The sequence below is a fragment of the Narcine bancroftii genome, chromosome 5 (assembly GCF_036971445.1).
Source record: "Narcine bancroftii isolate sNarBan1 chromosome 5, sNarBan1.hap1, whole genome shotgun sequence".
Taxonomy (NCBI): Eukaryota; Metazoa; Chordata; class Chondrichthyes; order Torpediniformes; family Narcinidae; genus Narcine; species Narcine bancroftii.
Genome location: NC_091473.1, coordinates 12,534,631 through 12,548,387, shown reverse-complemented (window position 1 = coordinate 12,548,387; position 13,757 = coordinate 12,534,631). Strand labels below are relative to the sequence as shown.

Genomic DNA, 13,757 nt, shown 5'->3' with positions numbered 1-13,757 from the left:
TGCTAACGAAATATTTGAATGAGAAAAATTGTTATTGACCAACTTCCTTTGGAGTTATGAACATAATGTACATAATGAGTCAATAAGGTATGATTAAAACAGTGTTTTCAAACTTTTTCTTTCCACTCACATACCACCTTAAATAATCCCTTACTAATCACAGAGCATAGGAATTACTTAAGGTGGTGAGTTTGAAAACCACTGCTTTAAAAGATCTCAGTTCATTAGAATATGCTGCATACGTCCTTGTTAAATGTGAACATACTGAGTAGCTCTGTGGGGGAGCAACTTATACCTTCAGCTTTCAAGCATGTCTCAATAAAATTTGGCTCGTTCAGCCAATTCAGTCTGCTCTCCTCTGGTATCCCAGCTTCTTCAGTCTGGATTGTTATTTCAATCACTAATACCCTACATGATTGGATATATAAGTACTTAGGAATTACCGTTAGATCTTAAATGAGTTGAAACAGAATTTGGATGACACAGTTAGCGTAACGCTGTTACAACACCACCAATCAGGATTTGGGTTTGAATCCCACACTGTCTATAAGGTCTCCTCGTGTCTGCGTGGGTTTCCTCCAGGTATTCTGGTTTCCTCCCACCCTTCAAAATGTACTGAGATTGTAGGTCAATTGAATGTAATTGGGCTGCATGGGCCAAAGTGGCCTGTTACCGTGCTGTATGCCTAAATATAAAATAATAAAAAAAATCATGTCCTGTTTCATTTAAAGCAATATTTTGGGTTATCCTTTCTACATTAACAATTCAGAATTAATTTTCTCGGCCATAGAGTTTAAATGTCCTATTCTTTCCAACCATCTTAACAACTTGCACACTTTGAACCATTCTTGTTGACTTTCCTGCATCATCATACACAAAGGCACATTACTGCAAGTTCTGTAACAGACAAGTGAAAAACAATGAAAGTGAAAAGAATACTGCACTCCATAAAGGTAGAGGGCTATTTTCAGAAGTGTACTTCCTATTTTACAATTTTGAGGCATGCAAAATCTCGTGGGAGCTGTACTTTACAGAACATCCTCAGAATATCAGGTGCTCAGAATGAATGGAGGGCATCTTGTGTTGTGGATGACCTCGTGCTGGAAACCAGCAGCGATGGAGAGAAAAACATCTCTGCTCACTAGCTCCAAGAATCCTTTCTGGAAAAGTTTGTTAACCTCAAAATAATTCTAGTGGGCATGAGTACATAGCATTATCTAGAAAAGTATTATTTACATGATGCCTTTCACCAACTCAGGACATTCTAAAGCAATTAAGTGGTTTTGAATTCACCTTTTTAATGCAAAGAAATTGCCCTGAGTTGTCAGCACAATGCTATTAGTGCCAGCGACCCTGGTTCGAATCCAGCGCTGTAAGGAGTTTGTACGTTCTCCCCGTGTCTGCGTGGGATTTCCTCCGGGTGCTCCGGTTTCCTCCCATCCTTCAAAACTTATGGAATTGTAGGTTCGTTGGTGTATTTGGGCAGTATATACTGTACGTTTAAATTCAAAAATTGTCTAATTATATAGGATAATTGCCATTGAAAACACCTATAACTGGCAGCAGTTTTGCTTCTGAGATCAGAACATAGACATAAAAGGAGAAAGGCCCTACTTTTTACATGTATTCTTCAATATCCAAGCATTCTATACCTCCATGTCATGTGCTCTACCAAATTCATGATTCTCTATGAGGGAAATTGAAGGAATAAATCCAGAAGAACCCCTGTTGTCTTAACCCAATCTGGATTATTAAGTGGCTCTAGACATGGTTAAGTCTTACCTGACCTCAATGAGGACCATAAACCAATTGTATCATAACACATCATCAGGGCTCGACAAGACTGAGAAATAACAGTAAAAACAACAACGTTACAACTCACCTCCTGATATTCCCCCAGTGGTGTTAAATATTGTAAAATTAATCTTTGCTCGATAGCAGGTGTCAAAGGGTAAAGGCTATAATTGGTGCCAATTACCCAAGGTGACATTTCTGACCAACTATTTGACTGCTCATTACACATCCGTTCAGGGTCCATGTTTATAAAACTGAGCCTTTGTTTGTTAGTTTTATTGACTTCATCTCTCACAATCCTTCGGCCATCCTTCCCTTTCATTCCTTCTTCATTCTCTGCCATCTTGATGGAGGAATTAATCCTGCAGCTCGTTTTGTGAGAAGAATTTAACTGGAAGGAGACATCATTGGCACTGTCCTTGCCATCTTCAGCTTTCAAAGTGTCACCATAATCCATGTCGACTGCTTCCTCGTCCATTGGAAGCAAACTTGTAAAGTGCGGCCTTCGTGGGCTCTGCCATTTCGTCTTCTGGTTATTTTCCAGTTCTTGGATTTGCAAATCTCGTAGGCGTTGCAGCATTACCGGCACCTTTGTACAAACCAGAAAGGGTCATTCGTGTGTTCAGAAAAAAAAAGCAGTTTCACTGCAAACATAAATTTTAAATACAAATTTCCATACAGTGGCTAGTACCACTCTGGAATTAAAAAACTTGTGTGGATCTGAACATGACTGTCTCACTTTCCCCTGAAAATCTATGACAGAAAGATCAACCACAAAATGGGCTCCTTTTAGGTTTCAAGTTTATTGATATCACAATACTTTTAGTACTGTGGAACCAGTTACACATATTACAGAGATACAACCAAATCATGTGGCTGAAATGATCTGCCTTCACCCTCACAACACACCATACTGAAATTAGGAGTTGTTGCTACCTTCAGAAAGGAATGCAAGAAACTCTTAATAAAACAATTGCTCTTTCAGAAGTATAAACAGTATTTTTAGCCTGTGACTATAAGACATGAGGGCATCATGGAAGGTTGAGTTACCAAAAAGGTGCAGACCTTTATGATCCAAAGACTACAGAAAACATTAAGATATAACATACATGCAAAGAACTATGGATACTTCAAGACCTGAAGTGGGCACTATTATACACACATGCTGTTTTCAGAGACAGCAGAAACTATTCATTATCTACTTTTTTTTAATATAAATAAGCACAGCAGCAAGAAGATGAGCAAATTTCTCATTTAATCAGGGGGGTGTGCAGTGGACCAAACATTTTGGAAATGAAGGTGTGAAGGTGGGTGCAGGGACAATGTGCTAAGAATGAAGGTAACTTCCATTAATTTGACTGGTGAGGGGGGGGGGGGGGGATCCACCAGTATCCCAGAAGTTTCTTGAACTACAGCCTAGAATGTCTGTTCTCTTGACAAGAGTAAAGCCAAGCTCAAAAAATAGGGAAACCAAGCTTCCTATTGAGCTTAACAAGAGTTAAACAGTGTGTGGTGGCAATGTGATGGACAACAGTAAAAGGTCTCTCTGTAAGATTTACAGCTATACACTTAGCACTGCTAAGTGATCATTCATTTAATAGTGAAGGTACAAGTTCAGAAACATTAACGTTAACATACATATGCACTATTAGGTCAGATTTTTTATTTTACTTGTGGGAGACAAGTCCTATAGACAAAGACTTCAGGAGGAGATTTTTTATGCATTGGGGATAGCGGGAACAATATACAATGGGATTCCAAATCTTAAAAAGTGTCACAATCCTTACCATCTGTGAATTTTCCTCCCGGTAGTTAGCTGCAATGTCTTGATTTTCCATGGCTCCAGCAAGAAGACCCGTAGCATAGGTTCTCAAAGGCTGATCAGATTCTTTTGCCCACTTGAACAAGTTTTCTACAATCCCCTCCTAAAGGGAGTACAAATTATGTCATCGATAAATGTTGTGCTTTGCTGTCAGTAAAATCTTGAGTACATACTTGTCACTGATTAAACAATTCCTCTTCTCATAAAATAAACCAAACAGAAAAATTATGGTTTTAATTTCATCAAAAGTACAGAACATTACTTCACCCAAGTTGCTATTTATTGTGCAAGCTGAAATAACAGTTGGAATATACAGAATGACAGTAGGATTAATTTTGAGTGTGGGAAAAAAAAAGACCAATTAGTTCCATCAGGACCAAGACAATGATGACATTTCCCCACTCTAAAAGGGGGAGGGGGAAGGAGGGGCGATTATAGATATGATTCATATCCTGAAACCATCCCATCTGAAAATGACAGGCGCATTATTAGCAAGTTCTTTCTTCCAAGGTCGCTGCCCTGTGTTAGAAACCACCTCCAATTAAATATCAGGAAAACAAACACAGGTGTCCTGGATCTCTGGAAAAACTCCATTTCTATCACCACGTCCAATTCTGACCTCTTACACTTCTTTGATATATATCTTGACAGCTTGGCATTTAGATGGAAATCCCAAATGCCACAGTCCCGCTTGAGACATCAAATCATTACAGTACAGGAGAGCAACATTGGATCTACCAATCTTTCACCCAGCTTATAGTTACCTATCCCAATATCTCCTGCTACAACTCAAATTTCTGCTAGTTGATGTCAGTCTTTCACCAGAAAACATGTTGTACTAATGATCTTACAATGATGCAAAATGTGCCTCAATACTGTTCATTTGTTAGACACCCTATGGCATGAATGGTTGCACTTTTTTTCTCCAATTCAGAAGGTTATGAATTTAAGTTTTAGTCTAGATACTCAAATGTCAGATTAGATATAATACCTGAGAGTTGGCTGGATTTGAGTATTATATCCAATTTAGACCATTTATTAGTCCCACTTTACTTCTCCACTAGATGCAAAAGATCTCATGGCACTATTTATGCAGGAATGTTTTCCAGTTCTTATGGTTAATATGCATCCTGCAGCCAACATCACTAAAACATTATATTTGACAACCAGAACATTGCTTTAAGAGCATGAAACAAATAATTTCTTTAATTAAATCAGTGACTAAATCTGATCAGCTGCAAACATCAAAAAGTTTTCCATTTTAATATTCAGATCGAGAAAGGCAGTTACAATTTTAAACTTTTCTTTAGTTTTCCAGCATTCTGAAATAAAGGAGTCCACATTGACAATGATGCTAATCTTGCATTCCGCAAATTGCTGCTGCCTTGGCGATCTTTTTTTTTGTTAAACCAAGCTCCTAGTTTTAGCAACATCCTGAGGATTCTTCACCCCCTCTCTACAAAGTCATTTTCTTCTCCACAAGATTCCCTGGATCTTAAACTGTCAATGCATTAATGCTAACCCCCTCAGTAGTAAAAATACACTTAAGTGAAAAGGTCCAACTTCCAGGGACCAGGACAGAAAAGTCTGGCCTTGCACAGCAGTAACAAAACAACAATATTATTGGATGTACTACCTTTCAGAAAATATCTAATTGCTGGAGTGCTAAGTCCAATATTTAACCTTCAATCAATGAGAATGCAGTCTTTTGGTAGAGTGCATTACTACTGCACTCTTTACTAAACATCACACACTTGGCAGTTGAAGGGGGAGGGGATCATGGGGAAAGAAGTCACTTGGAAATATCCTGGTTCCACCCAGCAGAGGATTCCTGCAGCCACCAGAAAATCCAACCTGCCACACATATTGTTTCAATGTGTGGGTCTCCAGAAGTTGGACATTCATAACCTGGGGAGGACCCGAATCTGAGTTAACATCTGGCTCCTTTTATCTTCTGTACATTAGCACTTAAAAGCTCCTCATTTGTGAAATTGTCCATAAGGATGTTGATTCTAATTCTATTTCTCAACAGTTTACATTTAAAAAAAATTTAGACAAACAGCACGGTAGCAGGCCATTTCAGTCCATGAGACAATGCCACACAATTTACACACCATTTTCCAATATAGTCTCAATGCCTCAAAGATGTACACCATTCATTAACCTGCCTAATCATCCCAATTCTACTCTTGTAGGAATGTGGCACCTAGAGTAATTAATTGAGGACCTGATATTTAAACACTGTCAAACTTTCAGAATCTAAGATCCCATTTCTTCGCCTGCACCAAAATTTAAGTTACTTGTAACTAGTACCAACAAATACTGACTTTTTAAAAACTACACTCCTCACACACGGTGTCCTCAATGTGAAAATGATCTTGACACTAAGGAAACACCACACTAATTGTTATAGATAGAGAATTTGGTTTAAAAAGGGTTTAAGTTAAAATGTGATGATTAGTCATAAAAGGGGGCTAACCACTAGAGTTTAGCTGGAAAATGTTACAACAGACTTGCAACAGATTTAACTACAGAGAGACATGCAGGAGCCAAAGATTGATAAAGAGTGAAAAACAGAATTTGGTGCGAGCAGAGGTCATGAATGATCGTGGTGTGCGTGACTAACAGTAATCAGGATGATTCTGCAAAAACTAACCAATTAAAGCAGTGTAGTGGAGATGCCAAAGGACAAGCAAATTGTATAAAAAACAACGCACTGTATGTATCGGGGCTTGACTTGGCGAGAAGCCGGTTGAGTCCAACTCTGCAGACTTGTGAATAAAGCTTGTCGTGTCACCGATCTTAAAGAGACTCATTTGTGAGAATTTGTGTTTCTGACAATTTGGGGGCTCGTCCGGGATCTACACTCCGGCCGTGAGGGGAGGCGAGAAAGGGGGACGTCGGAGGTGGTGCACCCCGCTGAGTTCAGCGGCTCCTAGTCCCTTGCTCGTCGCCTTGGGCGGCTTGAGCGAGTGGTATCCGGACAAGGTGACACGACAAGACAAAAAGGAGAGGGGTGATGGTTCAATCCCCAGGAAGACACCGGTAAGTGACGACTTACGATTGTGGTGTGGGGATTGACGGACGAGACCACCCAGGTAACGGTCATGACGGAGTAAAAATATAAATAAGGTGTAAAGAGGGTGGCGTGAGGACCCCGTCGTGGGACCTTAGGATAGACCCCAGGGAAACCTCGGCGGAAACCGACGGAGGGATAGTACCTCCGACGAGGCGACCGAGACGAAAGGGAGTAGGGTCCCGAAAACGAAGTGGGTCCTCAGCCACGATAAACAGATCTAGGCGGGAAAAATGGGAGGAACAAAGTCTAAGGGCTCGTCTGAGGGATCGGGACTTTTCCCGGGGGGTTCCTCCTGACAGCCCTTTGGGGAGAATGTTTGAAAATTGGGATAGTAGACGATATCGAGACAAAGACAAGAGAAAGATGGTTCAGTATTGTCTCCTTTGGTCGAAACAGCCTATCAAAGGTTCCTCGGTCTGGTGGCCGAAATTCGGATCTGACGAGGATTGGGTTAGACAAGCATTAAACATATATGTAAACTCGAGACCAAAGGTGAATCAAGAAGAGTCAGCGTATGCATTTTGTTGGGTTCCCTGGCCAGGATCCTTAACAAAATGTTTTAAATTGGGGGTAGCGGGAGAAAAGAAGTGGGAACCTTTGGACAACCTCCCCCCCTCCTTATGTTCCCCAGGCGCCCACGACGCCCGAGGGAAACTTGCTGCTGGAGGGGGAAGGTGATGAATCTGATTGTCCCGGAAGGGGCCGGAAACGGAGGGATGAATTAAGTGAAGTAATTGAACTAAGGGAGTCGGACCCTAGACTTCCACCGGTGGACCGACCCTGGACCAGATCCCAGACTGGTCCAGGACCATCGAAGGCTCCAATAAGCCTAAATCCCCTGAGGGAAGTTCCTATGGGAGGATCGGGAGGGGGAACGGGATACGCAAACGTTCCCCTAACCAGTACTGAGGTGCGGGGATTTAAGAAGGAAATGAAAAATCTGTTGGAAGATCCCATGGGACTGGCCGAACAGTTCGACCAGTTCCTGGGACCAAACACATATACGTGGGAAGAGATGCACGCAATAATGGGAACATTATTCTCACCCCAGGAGAGGCAGATGATTCGACAGGCTGCCCTCCTTATGTGGGAACGTGAACAACCTGGGGACCCCAGACCCCATGAACAAAAATATCCCCTGAATGAACCCAGGTGGGACAAACGAACACCCGAGGGATTGACAAATATGAGACACTACAGAGAGTGGACGATTAAAGGGATACGGGAGGCTGTGCCAAAGGGTCACAATTTCGCCAAGGCATTTGGGAACCACCAGGGGAAAGATGAGTCCCCTACTGATTTCTTAGAGAGGGTGAGAAAGAATGTCCAACAGTATGCGGGTGTGGACCCTAGTACACCAATGGGTGAACAGCTTATTCGAATCGAATTTGTGTCCAAATCGTGGCAGGACATTAGGAAGAAACTAGAAAAGGAGGATATGTGCGGAGGGAAGAGGAAGGTCAAAAGAGGGCAGCGAAGATTATGGTACAGACTATCCGACAGGTAAATGCCGGGTCCAGAGAGGAAAGGAGACAAAACCCCCCTCTAAGCAACCCAAGAAATCCAAGAGAGGGGAGACCCAGGAGACCCGCTAAGTGCTACTACTGTAACGAGGAAGGACACTTCAAGAGGGAATGCCCCCGATATAGGAGGGAAGTGCGGACCCTCGAACTCATGGAAGAAGATTAGGGGGGTCAGGGGTTCCGGGTGTTGGGGACCAAGTATAAGAGGGAACCCTTGATAAAACTGAAAATTGGTCCCCAGGGAGAAGAGGTGGTGTTTATGGTGGACACGGGAGCGGAACGAAGTAGTGTAATAACTGTGCCAACTGGGACCGAGCCTGTAAAAAGCAATTTGAAAATTTCTGGGATAGAAGGGGCTCCCAGGACTATATCGATAATTCCCCAAGTGACAGTAAGGCTGGAAGGGAGAGAAGGGGTACAGGACCTCTTGTTGTTACCATCGGCCGGATTTAACCTCTTAGGAAGAGATATACAGGCTCTCCTAGGTCTGGGTGCTCTCCCCGTGGACGGAGAAGTGCGGGTCCATCTCTGTGTTCTGAAGGAGGAAGACGAACGGCAGATTGACGAGAGAGTCTGGTATAAGAAGGGAAATCGAGGAGGTCTGGACATCCCACCTTTACATGTCACATTAATACCAGGTCATCAGCCGGTAAGGAAACGTCAGTATCCTATTTCTTTGGAAGGGAGGAAGGGGCTACAGCCGGTAATCGAGACCCTGATACGGGACGGACTATTGGTGGAATGTATGTCACCCTATAACACCCCCATACTCCCAGTGAAGAAACCGGATGGATCCTATCGTCTAGTTCAGGATCTGAGAAGTTTGAATGCTATTGTTCAGACCCGCCACCCGGTGGTGCCCAATCCCTATACCATCATGAGTCGGATTCTCCCGGACCATGAGTGGTTTAGTGTTATTGACCTGAAGGATGCCTTCTGGACATGCCCACTAGAAGAGGGAAGTAGAGATATGTTCGCGTTTGAATGGGAGAATCCATGGACAGGTAGACGGAGGCAGCTTCGGTGGACCGTATTGCCCCAAGGGTTCACTGAATCTCCGAACCTGTTGGGACAAATGCTAGAACAGATCTTGGCGGACTATCCACGGTCCGATGACTCCCAATTGATGCAGTATGTGGATGATCTGCTGTTATCAGGGCCCAAGGAACAAGAAATGAGGGGAGATACAATTAGACTCTTGAACTATCTAGGGAAAAAGGGTCTGCGAGTGTCCAGGAACAAGTTACAGTTCGTTGAGAGGACTGTGGTGTACCTGGGGCACCAGATAAGTAAAGGACAGAAACGGATTACCCCTAAAAGGATTGCGGGAATCACCAGAATGCCGTTACCCCGTAATAAGAAGGAAATAAGACAATTCCTGGGGCTCTTAGGTTACTGCAGGTTATGGATAGAGGACTACTCGGCGTTGGTGAAGTTTATGTATGAAAAGCTGACAAATGAGGATGAACATCCATTGAAATGGACCCAGGAGGAGAGGGGATGGTTTGAGGACCTGAAGCGTCGCCTGACACGGACCCCGGTACTCACTCTGCCCTCTTTGAAGCAACCCTTCCAGCTATTCGTCACCCATAATCAAGGAACAGCTGTGGGGGTTCTGACGCAGGAAAAAGGCGGCCAGCGACACCCAGTGGCCTTCCTGTCCAAAATGATGGACCCAGTGTCTCATGGATGGCCGACGTGCATCCAGGGAGTAGCGGCTGCTGCTCTATTGGTGGAGGAGGCACGCAAACTCACTTTTGGAGGAAGGATGACTGTGTACACCCCCCACTCTGTGAGTGTTCTATTAGCACAAACCGCCCATAGATGGCTGACTGATTCCTGCATATTAAAGTACGAGACCATTTTAATAGTCGGAGAAGACCTACAGTTTGCTAAGAATAATAGTTGCAACCCAGCTCAGTTTTTATACGGCGGTGAAACAGGGGAAGAAGTGAAGCATGACTGTGTCGAGTTGACAGATCTCCAGACCAAGACCGAGAGGATCTTCGCGATACCCCCCTGGGAGAGGGATATGAATTCTACATTGACAGCTCCGCCAGATGTGTTGACGGAATGAGGAGAAGCGGGTATGCCATAGTAGAAGGAGATGCTTGGGAAGTGGTAGAATCTGCGAGGCTACCCGGAAGCTGGTCGGCACAGTCCTGCGAACTATATGCCTTGCAGAGGGCCCTCAGAGTACTGGCAGAGGAAACTGGGACAATTTACACTGATTCCAAATACGCATACGGGGTAGTGCATACCTTTGGTAAGATCTGGAAGGAGCGCGGTCTGATTACATCAAGAGGGAAGGAGTTGGCACATGAACAGATGATTACTCTGACCCTGGAAGCCCTGACATTACCCTGGGAAATAGCAGTGGTCTACATACCAGGCCATCAGAGAGGAGATACCCCGACCGCGATTGGGAACAGACGGGCTGATGAAGAGGCCAAAAGGGCGGCCATGCAACGGGAAGTCCGCTTGCTGACCTTAATCCCAGTAAGACCAGGTATAGAAAAGGCTCCCATTTTCACTGCTAAGGAAGAAACTGACATGGCTCAGCTGGGCGCATGCCGACTGCTGGATGGAACATGGAAGACCCCAGATGGAAGAATGGTTCTAAATAAGGAAATAACTCGCAATATTTTAAAACACCTGCATCATCAGAGCCACTGGGGCACCCAGGCCTTGTGCGACACAGTGCTTCGAGACTATGTGTGTAAGGGGATCTACACTTTGGCCCAACAGGAGGTGCAGAACTGCCACATCTGCACAAGAATTAATAAGAAGGTAATGAGGACGGGCACCGTGGGAGGTCAACCGTTGGCAATACGCCCCTTCCAAAGAATCCAGATCGACTTCACGGAGTTACCTCAGGTCCAAAGGTGGAAGTATCTGTTGGTGATGGTAGATCACTTTACCCGATGGGTGGAAGCCTTCCCAACAGTGAATGCTACTGCCTCCACGGTAGCTCGCCTCCTCCTAGAGCATGTGATCCCCAGATATGGCATAATGGATTCTATAGACTCGGACAGGGGTCCACACTTTTGCTCCAAAGTTCATCAATTGATTTGTGATGCCCTGCAAGTCTCTTGGAAACTGCATACCTCTTGGCATCCGCAAAGCTCAGGGAGGGTTGAGTGTATGAATGGAACCCTGAAGACGCAATTGACAAAATTAATGGTGGAGACTAAAATGCCTTGGATAAAGTGTCTGCCCCTGGCCTTATTGAGAATTCGTACTGCCCCACGCAGGGATGTGGGGGTGTCCCCTTATGAGATGATGTTTGGGCTTCCCTTCTGGAGTAAAGTTGAGGGGTGTCCCACCTTGGGGGAAGGGGCTATTTTTGTTAGGAACTATTTACAGGCACTGTCACGCTCTCTTACAGATTTACGGAAGAGGGGACTATTGACACAAACACCGCCCTTAGACTTCTCTCTACACAAGGTGGAACCGGGAGATTGGATCCTCATCAAGACCTGGAAAACCGAAAGACTCCAGCCACAGTGGGAAGGTCCATTCCAAGTTCTCTTGACTACAGAGGCTGCAGTGCGAACAAGAGAGAGGGGGTGGACGCACGCATCCAGATTTAAGGGACCTGTAGAGGCGCCTCAGGACCCTGACACGGACTCAGATTGGACTTGTGTTCCTGGGGACAGTCCTCTTACTTTGCGACTTCGCAGGAGAACTTGATTGACAATGTTATTGTTATATGCTTTGGTTTTTCTTGGTTTGCCTCTGTCTTTGTCAGGTCTGAAGTGTAAGAGGTGCAGAGACACAGTAGTCCTTTTTCAGGACCGCACTTGGGAAAGACAGGAGGGTAGTTTCATTTCCCATACCTTAGTTTCTAAGAAATGCTGGGCAGACAACACCACCCAACATCCATATACCCCTTGTACGGAGCACGAGGGAAGTAGTGTGAGTTATTATATACAGATTCCTAATCGCACTCCTTTCCCTCTTAACGGTTGGCCCTGGGAGGGTGAGTCCGGCCCACCATGCCCTAATGGACTCTGGTTCTGCATACACCAGCGCACTGTTCCGGCAGAGAGTCCCACCCCACCGTACTCCTATTTATATGCTGAATCGCATTATTCGCTTGCAGGCGGTCCTTGAGATTGTTACAAACCAGACGGCCTTGGCCCTGCAATTGCTCGCATCCCAGCAGGGTCAGATGCGCTCTGCCATCTATCAGAACCGTCTGGCCCTGGACTATTTGCTGGCCACAGAAGGGGGTGTGTGTGGGAAGCTTAATTTGACAAACTGCTGCTTAAAGATTGATGATAATGGCCAGGCCGTTCGCAGGATCGCTGATAATATTCGCACTTTGTCCCATGTACCAGTCCAGACCTGGCATCCTCTCACAAAATTGACTTGGCTGGACAATTGGTTTGGAGGAACCTGGTGGCACAGCTTGTTGTGGGTCATCGGGGGTGTTTTGTTCCTCCTGCTTGTTTTGCCCTGCCTCATTCCCTGTCTGCGCAGCCTCGTGACTTCGATGGTCCAGCAGACCATGCAGCCAGGGGCCCCGGGAGACCCGGTTAGGATTTTAGTCCAGCACGAGATTGATCTATCAGAAGATGGTTCTCTTCCCTGGGTTAAGATCCCCATTCAGCAATAGTACACACATTTTAAAGAAAGAAAGGGGTGGATTGTTATAGATAGAGAATTTGGGTTAAAAAGGGATTAAGTTAAAATGTGATGATTAGTCATAAAAGGGGGCTAACCACTAGAGTTTAGCTGGAAAATGTTACAACAGACTTGCAACAGATTTAACTACAGAGAGACATGCAGGAGCCAAAGATTGATAAAGAGTGAAAAACAGAATTTGGTGCGAGCAGAGGTCATGAATGATCGTGGTGTGCGTGACTAACAGTAATCTGGATGATTCTGCAAAAACTAACCAATTAAAGCAGTGTAGTGGAGATGCCGAAGGACAAGCAAATTGTATAAAAAACAACGCACTGTATGTATCGGGGCTTGACTTGGCGAGAAGCCGGTTGAGTCCAACTCTGCAGACTTGTGAATAAAGCTTGTCGTGTCACCGATCTTAAAGAGACTTGTTTGTGAGAATTTTCACAATATACACACCATTTTCCAATATAGTCTCAATGCCTCAAAGATGTACACCATTCATTAACCTGCCTAATCATCCCAATTCTACTCTTGTAGGAATGTGGCACCTAGAGTAATTAATTGAGGTCCTGATATTTAAACACTGTCAAACTTTCAGAATCTAAGATCCCATTTCTTCGCCTGCACCAAAATTTAAGTTACTTGTAACTGGTACCAACAAATACTGACTTTTTAAAAACTACACTCCTCACACACGGTGTCCTCAATGTGAAAATGATCTTGACACTAAGGAAACACCACACTAATTACAATCCTTAGGTATGGAATTACATTTCTTCTCATTGATTCTTCCCTCAAGGCAGCCTTTTCCCTAGGTGACACAGCTGGTCCATAGTCCAGGATGCCTACATCACTGCAAACACCTGACACTAGTTCTGGTTTGGTAAGTGCACCGTGAAGGTTC

General features: G+C 44.4%; 1 protein-coding gene across 6 annotated transcripts in view; it reads right to left on the bottom strand.

Moving 5' to 3' along the window:
• LOC138763133 (DDB1- and CUL4-associated factor 1-like) overlaps positions 1-13,757 on the bottom strand; it is a 144,634-nt gene that overhangs the window by 68,826 nt on the left and 62,051 nt on the right. For all 6 annotated transcript variants that reach the window (XM_069936798.1, XM_069936795.1, XM_069936799.1 and 3 more), the window contains 2 exons: positions 3,582-3,719; positions 1,883-2,383 (listed from right to left, as the gene is read on the bottom strand). In XM_069936798.1, coding sequence (XP_069792899.1) covers positions 1,883-2,383; positions 3,582-3,719 — 639 coding nt within the window. The remainder of the gene's footprint in view (positions 1-1,882; positions 2,384-3,581; positions 3,720-13,757) is intronic.